General features: G+C 45.7%; 1 protein-coding gene across 1 annotated transcript in view; it reads right to left on the reverse strand.

Moving 5' to 3' along the window:
• Positions 1–15,655, reverse strand: part of Arhgap35 (Rho GTPase activating protein 35) — a 121,793-nt gene that overhangs the window by 12,359 nt on the left and 93,779 nt on the right. Inside the window, exon 4 of the mRNA XM_078031811.1 lies at positions 885–962. Coding sequence (XP_077887937.1) covers positions 885–962 — 78 coding nt within the window. The remainder of the gene's footprint in view (positions 1–884; positions 963–15,655) is intronic.

Raw genomic sequence — 15,655 nt, forward strand, 5'->3', positions numbered from 1 at the left:
TGCTAAATTGCTGAGGCTGGTTTTGAACTCCTGATCATCCTGTCCCAGCCTCCTGAACCGATGGGATTACAGGTGTGTACTACCGCGCCTGGCACCACCACCTTTTCCAGTTAACAGTAGATTGAACATTACCAACAGTGATCCCATGAGTCAGTGTCTCTACCTACCTAGTAGCTATCAGGCTGTATAAGTGTACTCTGTTATGTTTGCCCAATGACAAAATTGCCTAAGGATGCTTTTTTTTTAAAATTTTTTGGGTAGGGGTATCAGGGATTGAATAAGGGGCATTCACCACTGAGTCACATCCCTAGCTCTATTTTATATTTTATTAGAGACAGGGTCTCACTGAGTTGCTTATTACCTCAATAAATTGCTGGGGCTGGCTGTGAACTCGCAATCCTCTTGCATCCACCTCCCGAGCTAAGGATGCATTTTTCAGAAGCAATGGATGACTGCACTAGTGTGTCCCAGGTCTCGCAAAGAGCTAGTATGACTCTTGAGAGTTCTACTGTGGGAGTCTGGGCCTAAGGTTCAGCTCATCCTAAAACATCTCTGTATTCTCTCACACAGGGCCTTTGTGAAGGCAGCTGTGGTTGAGGCTCACAGCCTCATCTCCACCTGCTGTGATCACCCTGCCCAGCCAAGGGAGGCAAGGCTCTCTCTTCAGGAGAAACGAGCAACCTGAACAGTGTCTGTGGATGGTGATGAGGATGGCTAGTCTGGCTCAGCTGGGCAGGGGTGTGCTTTGGTTTGCTGACAGGTCTGGTCCCCATGGGATCTTTTTCTCGGTCCCTGAGCCAGCACTTCTTGGCTGGCTTTGGGGTAGATGGGTGGCAGGAGTGTCTGGAGGCCTAGGCCCCACTGGCAGTCCAGCTGTGACTTACCTTGATCAAACTGTCTCTGCAGACTCTCCATCTCTGACTTGTTCCCACTGACCCGGTAGATGCCTTCAGTGCTCAGACCTGAGGAGACATGAACGAACAGGGGTCTACGAGCATGTCAGGAGGAACAGGGTGAAGCATGTTTTTTTTCATTTGATTCTTCTTTTCTCTTCTTTCTTTTTTTTTTTTTTTTTTTTTTTGTGGTGCTAGGGATTGAACCCAGGGCCTTGTGCATGTGAGGCAAGCACTCTACCAACTGAGCTATATCCCCAGCCCTCATTTGATTTTTCTACATGCTTCAACCCACGTGCCCCACATTTTTTTTTTTTCAGTTAAAAAATTTAAAATACTTGGCTAGCAGCAGTGGTGCACACCTGTAATTTCAGACACTTGGAGGCTGAACAGGAAGATCACAAGTTAAGAACAGCCTGGCCAACTTAGTGAGACTCTGTCTCAAAATAAGAAAAAGGAAAAAAAAAAAAAAAAAAAAAAAAAAAAAAAAAGCTGGGATAGAGCTCTGTGGTAAACAGCCCCTGGGTTCAATCCCCAATACTTCAATCAATTCATTAAGTAAAATATTTGTTTTTTTGGTAAAAATAGAAGTATATTTAAAATAACAGAAGTGGCTGAAGGCAATTTTTATTTTGATGTATAGTCTTGAATTTTTCATTTTTAAAAATGAATATAATACTATATTTTAATCCACTGTTTTCACTTACAAAGTATACTGTGAACTTTTATTTTTTCAATACTGAGAATTGAACCCAGGGGTGTGCTACTCACTGTTCAGTTATCTCCCCAGCCCTTCTAAGTTTTTATTTTGAGATGGCATCTTGCTATGTTACTAAAGGTCTCACTCAATTGCTCAAGGCTGGCCTCAAACTTTCAATCTTCCTGCCTCAGCCTCCTGAGTAGTTGGGATTACAGGTGTGTGACACTGCACCCTGTCTGTGAACTTACTTTTATCAATAAATGTTATACTTTTACAACAGGATCCTTAGGGGCTGGGAGTATGGCTCAGTGGTAGGGCACCTGCCTAGCATGCTCAAGGCCCTGGATTTGAACCTTAACAATGCAAAAACAAAACACAAAACAAAAAGAATGCCATATAACATGATTCTGAAAATGCTGAAGTATAAGCTACACTCATGGCCCCCACAATTGTTTCTCGATGTGTAAGATTATAGAATCTTGGAAAGATATATTCCTTACTATGTGAATTTGCTATTTATGTTCTTGTTAATTTTCCTAATGAAATGCTTCTTATTTTGTACAAGCAAAAACTCTTTGAATACCAAGTAATTGTTTTTTTTTTTTTTTAAATTATTGTTATTTGGGTTCTGGGGATTGAACCCAGGGATGCCCTGACACTGAGTCAGAGCTGCCCCCACTTTTTTTTTTTTAAATAGAGAGAAGAGAGAGAATTTTTTAATATTTATTTTTCAGTTTTCAGTGGACACAACATCTTTATTTTTATGTGGTGCTGAGAATCGAACTCAGCGCCCCGTGCATGCCAGGCGAGCATGTTATATAGCGTGAGCCACATCCCCAGCCCAACCCCAACTTTTTTTTTAATATTTGTTTTTTAGATGTAGTTGAACATAGTATCTTTATTTTATTTATATGTGGTACTAAGGATTCAACCCAGGGCCTCCCACGTGCTAGGCGAGTACTCTACCTCTGACTCTCAACTCCAGCCCGAGAGCTGGCCCTTTTTATTTTGAGACAGAGTCTTGCTAAATTGATGAGATTGAACTTGAACTTGAACTCCTGAGTTGCTGGGATTACAGGTATGTGCTTCTATGCCTGGCTCTAATTTTGTTAAATTTTAAGAAGTATATAATTAAAAAAAAATTTAAGTTTTTAAGATTAGTCTTTTTTGAGGGGGTTGGGTACTAGGGATTGAACCCTGGGGCACTCAACTACTGAGCCACATTCTCAGCCCTATTTTAAATTTTATTTAGAGACAGGATCTCACTGAGTTGCTTAGCGCCTCACTAAATTGCTGAGACTGGCTTTGAACTTGTAATCTTCTTGCCTCTGCCTCCTGAGCTGCTGGGATTACAGGCATGCACACTGCGCCTGGCCAAAATTAGTCTTTTTTTTTTTTTTAATTTTATTTCTGAGTTGTAGTTGGACACAATACCTTTATTTTATTTTTATGTGGTGCTGAGGATCGAACCCAGGGCCTCACACATTAGGCGAGCACTCTGCCACTGAGCCAAAACCCCAGCCCAAATTAGTCATTTTTTGATGGTGTTTTCCACTTAGAATGGCTTTGCCTATTCTTATACCAGGCAGTCTGTTTTTTTCCTTCATATATATATATATTTTAATGTTTTAATTCTGTATAACTGATCTGGTACACGCTGTAAGGAAAAAGTCAATAGTAAAAATCAATTACTTAAATGACACTGAATATAAAAATATTAAGTGAAAGATTCATCCCTAACCCCACTCTGCCCCCAGAGGACACACTGTTCAGCCTGGAGTGGATTCCGAGCATTCTCTACTGTGTCCATTCTCCGTGTCCAGGGAAGTAAAGTCTGCTGTTCATATTAAGGTCACAAATCTAAAGAAGAGCAACATCACTGTGAAAAACAAGGAAGAAACTCTAGGTCCCTTGTGAAGATCATGCTGGCTTGCTGAAAGGGCACCGATGGGAGGACCAGGTCCTGAAGTCAATCAGGCTCCTGAGGGCCCAGTGTCTCGATGTCAGTTGCCACTATAATGATTGCCATCAGGTAAGATAAAAGTCTGGGTTCCAGACTGGCAGCAGGTGACCTCTGGAGGGCACTGGTGCAGAAGCTATTCTGGCTTTAACACTGCTAAGTGCAGACAGGCCTTTCACCTCAGAGAAAAGGGGGCTGATGGACGAGCTCCAAGGACACTCTGCCGTGTGAGTGCAGCTGTGGCTGTGTTCTCCCAACCTGAGCAGGGCCTGTGCTGTGCTGTGTGCTGAGCAAAACACTCCTGCACCCGCCATTCGCTTGTTTACTCATGTATCATGAGGCCACTTAGTCCTCCACACCTCCTGAGAGGAGATACTGGCTGGGGAGAGAATACAGCTGAGAACAGCCCAAGTTCAGAAAGAAGGGTGAAATCCTGGCCCCCAGGGAGGCTGACAGAGACCAGGGCTTCTGCCACACTCCTGTCTTTGCACTACTCCAGAAGCCAACTGGCTGAGGCGCATGCTGCCTCACTACACCCCATCAGGCTAGGGTCTAGGCCATAGTCTCCCCAAAAGTACCATACTTGAGCAAAAAAGCCCAGGGGCCCTGAGCATTCTGCATGGCTTTTGAGACAGTATGTTTCCTACTGTCAGAAGGACCCCATTTCCCATCCCTTGAACCTGTTATTTTACCATAGACTATTTCCTCAGTGGCTTTTTAAAACTACCGCAGACACATTTAAACTTCCTCCCCATTTCACATCTTAGGTTTACACAGAATTACCACATTCTGGGCCAGCCCCATCAGTAGCCTGAAGTTTTCACTCCTGCATCTGAAAACAAACAAAAACTATGTTCTAAGTTCTCTTCCCTTTCCCTGAATATCAACCCTCCCTCATTTGGGGGACAGGAAAAAAAGGGCACAAATGGCAGGAGCTTAAAATGTCTCTGATGGTATAGCAATGTCACCATTCCCAAATCCCAGTGGAGGGGCACTCCCTGCACTACAGATCTGACAGTCTTGGGCCACTCACGTCTTTGGGCAACCTGGACCCTTCACATGGACAGGAATCCCTCTGCAAGTTCTCCTAAAGCCACCTACTTCAGCATCAGAAGGCAGAAGACAAACAGCAAATTAGCTATCTGGCAATGATCAGAGGTGTGGGCCTGCTGACATCTCAGTAGATGGATCTCACAAAAATGCAAGCATTTAAAAGCACAAGAGCAGCAGCCCCATTGCATTAATCATCAACTTAGTATTTCCTGTAATCTGGGTATTTGTTTATTTTATAAAATCTCATTTTAAAATAGCAATTCTGCTACTGTCACATTCAACACTACAACATAATTTAGGAAAGGTATCATTAGCTTGGCTAGTATAATATATCACAACTACTAATTAGACATCAATTAAAACAAAAACAAAACAAAACTGTGAGTAGAACGTGAATACCATGAAGGCTCAAGTGTGTACAGGGCAGGCACACAGGTGAGAACCAGGATGCCGGACAGAGCAGGGCAGTGTGCCAAGGGGCCCGAGACCAGAGCAGGAGAAGAACAAGAGGCTTGGAGCAGATTTCTTACTAATAGTGACGTGCACACACGATGCCCAGTCCAGACTCTCAATCCATCCGAGAAAGCATCAACCTTAATTTCAGAGGCATCCCTCCCCACGAGGACTCACCACAGACGCACTCCTCACTTCACTAAAGTGCAGCCCCATATATAGGCCTTTTTCCTTTATTTTATTTTTTAACTTTTAAAAAAAAATTATTTTTTAACTGTAGATAAACACAATATATTTTTTATGTGGTGCTAAGGATCGAACTCATGTGCTAGGCAAGCAAGCGCTCTACCACTGAGCCACAAACCCGCCCTCTTTTCTGTTTTTAAAAAACTTTTTTTTACTGGTTTCCAATGTTTAAGTTAATCTTCGGGACTAAAACAAGAAAAAGTTCAGAATGGGCAAGGTCACTATTTTCAAATATCTGAATGACTGCCATGTAGAATAGTCTTGTTTCAGTGGCTCAACAGAACAGAGTTAACAAGTAGAATAGAAATTACAGAATGACAAATATTCTCTCAATATAAAGATAACTATTAATAGCTACAGATGTCATTTATTAGAATAAGCCAGAGCTTTTGACCCCCTGCACTGCTTAACCATCTGACCGGGATGCTGGTGTCTAGCCCAGAAGACAGCTCCTAACAAGACTCGCCATCAGAAACCATGCACCGAATGCATACTATGCCAAGCTCTCACCGTGCCCTATAAGAGAGGTTCCAACTACTCCCATGGTGAGATGGGAATGCTGAGGATAAGAGTGAAGTACCATGCACAAGGTCAGACAAGATGTGATCTGAACTTTATAGAGCCCATAGTCTTCTATTTCATTTTATGTCACTAGGTCTCAAAGTTAAGCATGCATCAGAAGCAGCTTGGGGCCTGTTACAGTACAGGCTCTAGAGTCCCAGATTCCATCAGATTCGAGTGAAGCCCAAATATCTGCATTTTTAACACTATCCTTGGTGCTGTTGCGGCTGCTGGCCAGTCGGGACCTGCCACTCTAGAAGGTAGCCAGGTTTCTAAGGTCTCTCTGACTCCTAAATTCCATGAGTCAATAAAACCCAGGGGCAATACAAATGGATATCAGATACTTTAGGACATTTCTAAGAAGTATTAAAGCTGCTGCTTTTTACATCTAAGCAAGTTTCTTAGGTATCACTTAATCTTTAAACCACAGTCATGTATGACTTTCATAAAAAAAATTTAAAAAGTAGTAGATAAAAGCAAAAAGGTCTATTCTGTCTTTCAATAAATATCTGCAACATCTGTCACTCCATTGATTGCTAGGGTTCATTCGGCCAATCTGGCTGGCTAGGCGTGTGTCTATTTCCTCCCTCACCACTCCATGTGCATCCCACCCAAAGCTGTGTGCTCTGAAGACGGCAACCTTCTCTGACAGAGGTCTTCAGTCAAGGGTATTCAAGTAGCTGTGCTTCCCTGCTAGAATCTCCAAACAAGCTCTCAATAAATACATGCTTAGCAACACACATGTCAGATAAGTCCTTTACAGAGCTATCAGACTTGGTCTTAAAATTACTTTGGTGACCTCACAAAAAGCTTAGATGGCTGGGTGCAGTGGTGCATGCCTGTAATCCCAGCAGCTCAGGAGGCTGAGACAGGAGGATCGCCAGTTCAAAGCTAGCCGCAGGTGCTAAGCAACTCAGTGAGACCCTGTCTCTAAAGAAAATACAAAAAAAGGGCTAGGGATGTGACTCAGTGGTTGAGTGCCCCTGAGCTCAATCCCTGGTACCCACCCCCTAAAAAACAACAACAACAACAAAAAAAAAAAAACAAACCCAACCAAAAGCAACAGCAACAACAACAAAAAGGTTTCGATGGATGCCCAGTTCCAGCACTGAGGCCTCCCTATGGCATATTTTTTTAAAGAGAGAGTGAGAGAGGAGAGAGAGTGAGAGAGGAGAGAGAGAGAGAGAGAGAGAGAGAGAGAGAGAGAGAGAGAGAGAGAGAGAGAGAGAATTTTTAATATTTTTTAGTTCTCGGCGGACACAACATCTTTGTTGGTATGTGGTGCTGAGGATCGAACCCGGGCCGCACGCATGCCAGGCGAGCGCGCTACCGCTTGAGCCACATCCCCAGCCCAGCATATTTTTTTTTTTAAATACTTTTTTAGTTGCAGATGAACACAATACCTTTATTTTATTTATTTTTATGTGGTGCTGAGGACTGACCCAGTGCCTCACATGTGCCAGTGAAATGCTCTACCACTGAGCTATAGCCCTAGCCACAGAATTGGTGTGTTTTGGCCTTCAGCTGCCCTGGCTCTGAGAGAGGCCAGCAGCACTTGGCAGGATGGGTGCCTCACAGGAGCCTGGAAACCAAGGGGAGAACATCACCTCCTTGGCCCCGGATGGGCCTGACTTTCTGAAATATCCCATGCCAGTCTTTGTGGCCAGAGGTCCTTCTGCAGTTGACTGCGACAGGCTTCACTGTTGCTCCTTTACACCAGGACTTGATTCTGCTGAAGTGTCCTTTCTAGCAGCAAATCAATACTTCCTCCAAGACAAACTCTTTATTTTTTACTTTCTATATTTAGAAAGAAAAACTCAGCACTTTAGTTCTTTGAAAATATCTAACTAGCACCCCAGGACTGACTAAAGGCAACACTAATGGACTTTTCTGGAGGCTGAGTCTGAAATAAACCCTTCTTTTTTCTTAGCCTCTAAGGCTAAAGCCAGCAGATCCTCAAGGCCTGAGGGTGCTGAGAGCTCAGGAAGAGGCAGAAACTCACTCCCCTAGCAGCACTTCAGACTCTCTTTCAGAGGACTGGCCTTTGGGAGCACCAATAAGCCATTCTTTTGGTCCTTCTGAGGACCTTGCTGCAGCACTGCCCCCTCACCTCAATGTAAGATGAAAGGGTGAGGGGGCAGGTGAGGTCAAAAGCAGGTGTGCCTGCATTTCCCTTTCTGTACACAAGCAGTAACAGTTGCCAGTCCAGGGGCTGGTATGTACTTAATGAGATCTTGGCTCCTTGCTCACAGAGCAGCTATTGGCCTAATGATCTAGTGACAGTAGGTGGGCAAGGGCATGAGCAGTTTTCTTTTTCTAAATATGTATTTTTTTTAGTTGTAGGTGGACACAATATCTTTATCTTATTTTTATGTGATGCTGAGGATAGAGAAACCCAGTGCCTCATGCGTGCCAGGCGAGCACTCTACTGCTGAGCCCTAGCCCTTATTTTTCTTTTGGGGGCTGGGGATTGAACCCCGGGGCGCTTAACCAAGGAACCACACACCCAACCCTTTTTATACTGATTTTTTAAAATCATGAGACAGGGTTTCACTAAGTTGCTGAGGCTGGTCTTGTGATCCTCCTGCCTCAGTCTCCCAAATTGCTGGGATTATAGGTGTGTGCCATTACACCTGGCTCAAGGCCTGAATTCAAATTCTGAGTCTGATTTTCACTCACCTGACCATTTGATGGAAGAAATAAGATGACCAATACAAAGTTCACAGCACAAAGCCTGCCATTATTTGTCTTTTTTGCCTATACTCGTAGAAAGCCTCAACAGTAGTGCTCCCTGTAGGCATGATCTAGGTTCTGAAACCTCGGCCCAAATAAGCCAGTTCTGCAGAAACATATTTAAAAACATGCAGGGGGTTTTGACGCCAAGGTGACTTCAATTCAGATCCTGGCTCTGCCTTATAGCTAACCTGAGTGGCTGAGAATAAACTACTTCACCTCTCCAAAGCTTGGGATCCTCACCAAAAATCAGGTAAAGGTATCATTATTGAGTCTGTTGAGAAGCTATAAACTGCGAAATTACACAAATCAAAGCAATCAGTATCACAAATGGCTGATACACTGAAAAGATAACTGAGAATACTAAAATAGCAAATTAACAAGAGTTCACTTTTGGATGTGGCCTTACTATGCAGTGTACTAAGGTCTTCACTAGAATTGCACAGTGAATCCTCTCAATAATTCCTTGAGGTAAATATTTTTATTGTTAACAGCAAAAGGAGGTTCAGAAAGGCCAAGCCTTTTGCCCAAGGCCACAGTGCTGGGTCAATGGTAGTGCTAATGCAAGCCAGGGTCTCAGTGCTATGCTGCTCCCTCCAACACCTGCTCCCACTGCCTTCACCCTTAAAAAGTCCAGGCAGGAGGCAGCCCCTAAAGGCCAGATCCGCTACTTTCCAGTCCTCCTGCCTTATCCGGTGGGAGGCCTGCACCGCTCACCCACACTCTGTTCCTTCTGCTCATCTGTGAGCTGTAAGGTGAGCAAGTGAAGCCGGGAAAGACCAAGGTCTTCTTGCCACACCACAGCGGCAGGTTCCTGCTTTTTTTCCTCCGATGAAGGCCTGCTGGAGGTCCTACTCTAACAGTCCTCAACAGGTCTCCCTGCTGCCTTCCTGCTCTGATGTGCCTAGAATGTCTCTCTGGCTTTTCTCTTGCTGGAACACTAAGGCCCCTCGGGCCCCTCCCATGATGGATTGTCAGCTGTCTTCCCCTCATGCTATAAGACCTGCTTCTGCCAGGGCCAGGCCTCCTCCCCATGACAGGATGCCATTAACATGCTATTATGACTGCTTGATTGGGTGCTAGCTCCACAAGCAGGCACTGTGGCTTTATGCATTCCTAATGTCATTGTACGTCTATACAACCATGTCAGAATCTCAGGGCTGAGAAGGAAAGGAAGAAGGATCTGGAGGGGAAACAACAAAAACTTCGCACCAGGTCTGGGGCATCATATGGCTCTGGCATCTGCTTGATCCTGGCATTAACTGCAAAGCAGGGCTTCTGGACCCTGTTCTGAGCCAAACACCAGGGCTCTATGTTCCCTTGACTTTCAAGAGAACACACACCTCAGCATGGTGTTTAAGAAACCACACTGTGGGTTGGGGATGTGGCTCAAGTGGTAGTGCGCTCGCCTGGCATACGTGCGGCCTGGGTTCGATCCTCAGCACCACATACAAACAAAAATGATGTCCGCCGAAAACTAAAAAAAATAATATTAAGATTTTCTCTCTCTCTCTCTTTAAAAAAAAAAGAAAGAAAAGAAACCACACTGCATCTGGGTGAGTGGCATACACCTTAACCCAAGCTATTTGGAAGATTGAGGCAGGACAATAGCAAGTTTGAGGGCAGACTCAGCAACTTGGTGAGACCCTGTTTCAATATAAAATTTAAAAAGGGCTGAGCCTGTTCTTAGTGGTAGAGTGATTGATTAGCTAGCAAGAGTGAGGCCACAGGTCTGATTTCCCAAAATTGTTGAAAGAAAAAGGAGACTAGATTGGCCAAGTGAAATTCAGGCCAGCCTGGAGATGACACTCTGCCCAATCTGGAAGGGAGAGGAGTGTGACTCATAACTGAGGTAAACAGCCTGCACTTTGTAGAACAGGAATGACTGCTCCTAGCCAGGATAGCCAGGAAGCCCCTCGTGCCCGAACACAAGCAGTCCTCTGGGTTCTGAAGTGTGACTTTGCCAGCGCACCCACACAAGGCCAGTGGCCCAGTATGCCAGTATGAATGACAGGAGCTGGTAGCACCATGCTGAGAGCTACCAACAAAAAGCCTGCTGGCACATCTGCTGGGCCAATACCCCAGAGCAGCCCAAGCAGACAGTCTCGTGAGGGCACAGGAGACTTCTCCAGGCCTTAAGGAGGGCAGAGGTTAACTTCATTCAGATTCCTGATTCCCAGTGGTCTGTGAAAGGAAGCAAACATGACACCAATGCACCAGTCCTGGTCTCTCATTTCTAAGAAGGAGCACTTTTCACAGTCAGAAACACAGAAGCCTTTGGCAGCAAAGTTGACTTCGGTCTCTACAATCTAAGAAAGATATACACTTTTCTTTTTTTAATATTTATTTTTTAATTGTTGCCGGACACAATACGTTTCTTTCTTTTTATTTATTTTTATATGGTGCTGAGGATTGAACCCAGGGCCTCGCACTTGCAGACCAGTGCTCTAGGCTGAGCTACAACCCCAGTCCAGAAATATACGCTTTTCAAAGGTGACCTTGGGGGTTCCCCACAGCAGCTTGCCAGATGCCCACAGCCTCCCTAGGAGTTGTATAATACCATCACTCACTCAATTATTGTGGTACCAAGGATTTAACTGAGGGGACGCTCTACCACTGAGCTACACTCCCTGCCCTTCTTTTAAAAAAAATTATTTATTTATTTATTTTTAAGAGAGAGAGAGAGAGAGAGAGAGAGAGAGAGAGAGAGAGAGAATTTTACTATTTATTTTTTAGTTTTCGGCGGACACAACATCTTTGTTTGAATGTGGTGCTGAGGATCGAACCTGGGTCGCACGCATGCCAGGCGAGCGCGCTACCACTTGAGCCACACCCCCAGCCCTCCCTGCCCTTTTAAAAAAAAAGTTTGTGACAATGTCTTGCTAAATTGACCAGGCTGGCTTTGAACTTGTGGTCCTCCTGTCTCTGCCTGCCAAGTCACAGGGATTATAGGTGTGCACCACCATGCCTAGGAATATGCTGGGGGTTTTAAGGGGTCAGCCTATGTGGCTCAACCTTTTCTTCCCCTACAAAGCTGGTTTATTAGCAAGTTGCTTTTCCAGTTTAAAACAAAGCCCTCCACTTTTTTTGCTACCTCCCAGGAACTGCTTCCACAGCGCCTTATTTTTCTGCTTGCTTATAAGTGAAGCATAAGTCACTTGCATTCCAAAAATTCCCCACTGCCATGCAGGCAGGCAGTCAGCTCGCCAGCTCTTGCTTGTTCCAGATAAGCAGAGTTCACTTAGCTTGTGACTCGGCCTTGCTAGCGGATTTCCTCAGGACCCAGTGCCCTGCCTGATCAGAACAGCATGCCCTGGCAAGCTGCCTGTAGAGCTCAGAGCCAAAGCCAAGTCGAGCTTGTCTCAGAAAGTGATCCTGCCTTCTATCCAAGATAGAAATAGTCTGGGTGGCAGCCCAAGTCCCTGCACAATTCTGACGGGCCTGCTTTGCCTGGTTGTCCCAGCTGCGCCTGCCCTCCTGTGTACCGGGGAACTAAGCTGGACAGGCTGCTCTGCCCCAAGCCAGCCAAGAGGACTGTTTGCCACACAGAACAAGCAAGAAGGGACAAAAGGACAGCAGGCTGTCCTGTGAAAGTGGTTCAGAGGAGCAGAATCCACAGACCACTGCAGATTCTTGTCTGGGCCCTTCGTGGAGCTGCTTGCCAGTGCCATCCAATGAAGATCTGGGGACATACCTTTTGCCCTTGCTCTTGCCCTATGCATGTCTACTTGTCTGTCTCCCTCTCTCATACTTTGTGCTGCATTTATGTTGGGGTTCTGCACACTAACCCTCCCTCCAGGTCTGAGGAATGAGAAGGTGTGAGTCCTGCAGGCCCTGAGGTGATCTGGTGAAAAACACTGAGTACTCACCATGAGCTAGGTACAACTCTGTAGACAGGACAGATGTACACAACAGTTCCCATATTTTCAGATGAGAACAACGAGGGAAGGCTGCGTGCACAGTAAAGTGGCCAGGAAGTCCAGTGCTGGAATTCAGCTCATCTACGCTAGAACCTGAGCCCCTGCACGTGCCTGGGCAAGTGTACTCAGCTTTTGGGATCTCCTCTCCTGATTATTTCACCAAAGTCAGCGAACCCTATACCAAACAGTGTCTGCTCCTCCATGTCCCACTGGCTTAAAAGGTGTTGAAGACCCACTCATAAAAGGGCCCATTAACAAGAATTTGGGCAACTCTATGGAACAGTGCCACTCTCCCTAGGGTATACAAGCCACAGCAATCACTGCACTGGTCCTAAGAGTGAGTCAACGGACCAGACTGGAGATAAGACTTAGTGCATGATCTGCTGAAGTGAACTGAAGAAGTCACTGGGCAGACGGGGTGGAAGGCTTCCTGGAAATCAGCACCTCCATACAGGTGCCACTCCTGTCCACACAGGAGAGAGGACCAGTGCTCCACTGTGGGAGGAGCTCCTCCATGCTGGCCACCTCCAGGCTTCCAAGCCTAGAGCTGGCAGAACAAACAACTTCAGTCCTCTTTACCTCAAAACTCTACCTTTTCTCCCTCCTGTAGACAATCAGTGAGCCCTTCTCTAGATGCTAGAGACTGTGCTGGATCCAGCTGCAAGAAGGGCCACGAGGAAGCACCCATGGTGGTGGCGCAGACCTGTAACCCCAGTGACTTGGGAGATTGAGGCAGGAAGACCACAAGTCTGAGGCCAGCCTCAGCAACTTAGCAGACAGTCTCAAAATAAAAAGTTAAAAAAAGGGCTGAGGGGGCTGGGGGATGTGGCTCAAGCGGTAACTCGCTTGTCTGGCATGTGAGGGGTGCTGGGTTCGATCCTTATCACCATATAAAAATAAAATAAAGATGTTGTGACCACGGAAAACTAAAAATAAATATTTTATATATACATTAAAAAAAAAAAAAGGGCTGAGGATGTAGCTCAGTAGTAGAGCACCCGGGCTCAATCCCTAGTACCAAAAACCTGAAAATGACAAAACCCCATGGTTTTCTCACTTTGTCACCAATTTACAGAAGCACAAATACGGCAAATACTCAGACAGCCTGGTCATGTGGCCAATCCATAGCTGCACCTAACTAAATGGCTTCGGCCGACAGACAGAAGCATCTACACTGAAGTGGCTGCCTGGTCAGATAATTTCACAGAGCTGGAACTTCTGAGTGCAGGGAAATAACTGACTGGATTTAACAGCTCTGGTTCACCAGTCTCCTCCATGATAGCTCTACAAAGTGACCATGCTGATTACAGGTGGAAATCAGGAGGCTTTTGTAGGAAGCTGCTTCCCAAGTCTAAAGGAGTTTGGTAAAATGCTGGATCTGCCTATTCTGAGGTTACAAAGCCCTTGGCCCCATCAGCCTAAATTAAGCACAGAAGAAAGAGCTAGACGGTGGGCCCTTCATCCAGTGGGTTGTGCAGCCTGTACTCAAAGGACTCTGGGATTTCAGTTTCCTCTTGTAAAAGGGATTAGTGTTACTTTGAGATTAATACCATCCTCCAGTTCATGGAAGATTAGTCAATAATTGTAAAGGTGCTCTGTGAAGAAAAAGCCCCACGAACAAGGTTTTCACTGTGCTGCCAACAGGCACATGGGCCACTGTGCCACCAGGCCTGGGCGGGGGCACCGTCTCCCACCTTTCAATTGCAGCCTCCTCACCTGGGTGCTCTCAGGAGGGCAGAGGGAGGGAGGCCTGTCTTGAGATCTTAAATTCAGAAGTACTGGGGCGAAGGGATGGTGCAGTGTGGCATGGCAGGAAAGATGTGTTTGGTATTTGTCTTTGGCCGCTGACACACAGCTTGTAGAACCCTTGAAACATCCTGAGTTGATAGGAAGGTCTTTGGTTACTCACAGATAATGACTTAAATCAATCATGCCTATGTGACGGAGGCTCCACAAAAGCCTGCAACAGGTTTAGAGAACTTTGGGGTTGGTGAGTACATCTAAGCATTTTTGGGAGGGTGGCATGTTTCAGGGGTTATGGAAACTCCATGTACCTCCCCTGTATCTGGCTATCTCTGAGCTGCACCCTCTACAACAAACTGGTAATCATAAGCACAGTGCTCTCCTGAGCTCTGTGAGCTATTCTAACAATAACCTGTTCCTGCTGAGAGGAGGCCATGCCAGCCCTTGACTTTGCAGGCAGGACCCTAACTTGACTTCTGGTCATTCACCCAATCCTTGCCTGGCATCTGGAGTGAGGGCAGTCTTGTGGGATTGAGCTTTGAACTTGTGGGGTGTGATGCTAACTCGGGGGGTTAGTGCCACAGTTGAAGTGACCTGGAGAAGTGGCACTGGAAAGAACCCCACACATTTGCTTTCAGGAGGAAAAAACCTCCCGGGCAGTTAGAAAAGTTTTTGGTGCAGGGGAGCAGAGTCCAGTACCACCTGTTCTGATTCTATGAGTTGTCGGGGTGCCGATTTGTCTTCTTTGGGCTTCAGATTGCCCCAGTGATGAGATGCAATGTGGGTAGTGGGACAATGGCTCTGGGGTTTGAATTCTAGACCCTGGCTTCATCCTTGTGAACATAATTTTCCACATCAGAACACTGGAGGTTCCAGCTGCCTCACGGGGTTGCTAGGAGGGCTAAATGAGACTAGTGAAAACCTTAGCTCAGGGACCCGCAGGTGAGCTCTGAGCTGGCACTTGGTACACATCATCTCTCTTAATGTGCACAACCACGCTGCAAGGAAGCTATTTTCATCTTCACGTTACAGTCAAGGAAATGTAGACTCAGAGAAGTGAAGGAAGTTGCTCAGGGCCACGCCGCCTGCAGATGCTGTGCTGGCACCTCTCATGAAAGGCTCTATGCTGCAAGTAGGTCTAAATAAAGAGCATTTCTCAACTGGATTAAGCAATCTGGGAGTTCACCAACAGCTGCAGGGAATCAGGTCAAGCGATAGTGGGCCTTTTGTCCTGCTGTCTCCCATCAGGGCAACACTGTAATTTGCTCTCAGTTAGTTATAAAGCTGGGAATATTTGCATATTGCTTACACCAAATACTTAATAGCTATTTTCCATTTAATAATTTGGTGGAATTTTTTGGAAGGTAGTTCCAGGAATAATCAGCACATTAAA

This window comes from Ictidomys tridecemlineatus, chromosome 15, assembly GCF_052094955.1.
Source record: "Ictidomys tridecemlineatus isolate mIctTri1 chromosome 15, mIctTri1.hap1, whole genome shotgun sequence".
NCBI lineage: Eukaryota > Metazoa > Chordata > Mammalia > Rodentia > Sciuridae > Ictidomys > Ictidomys tridecemlineatus.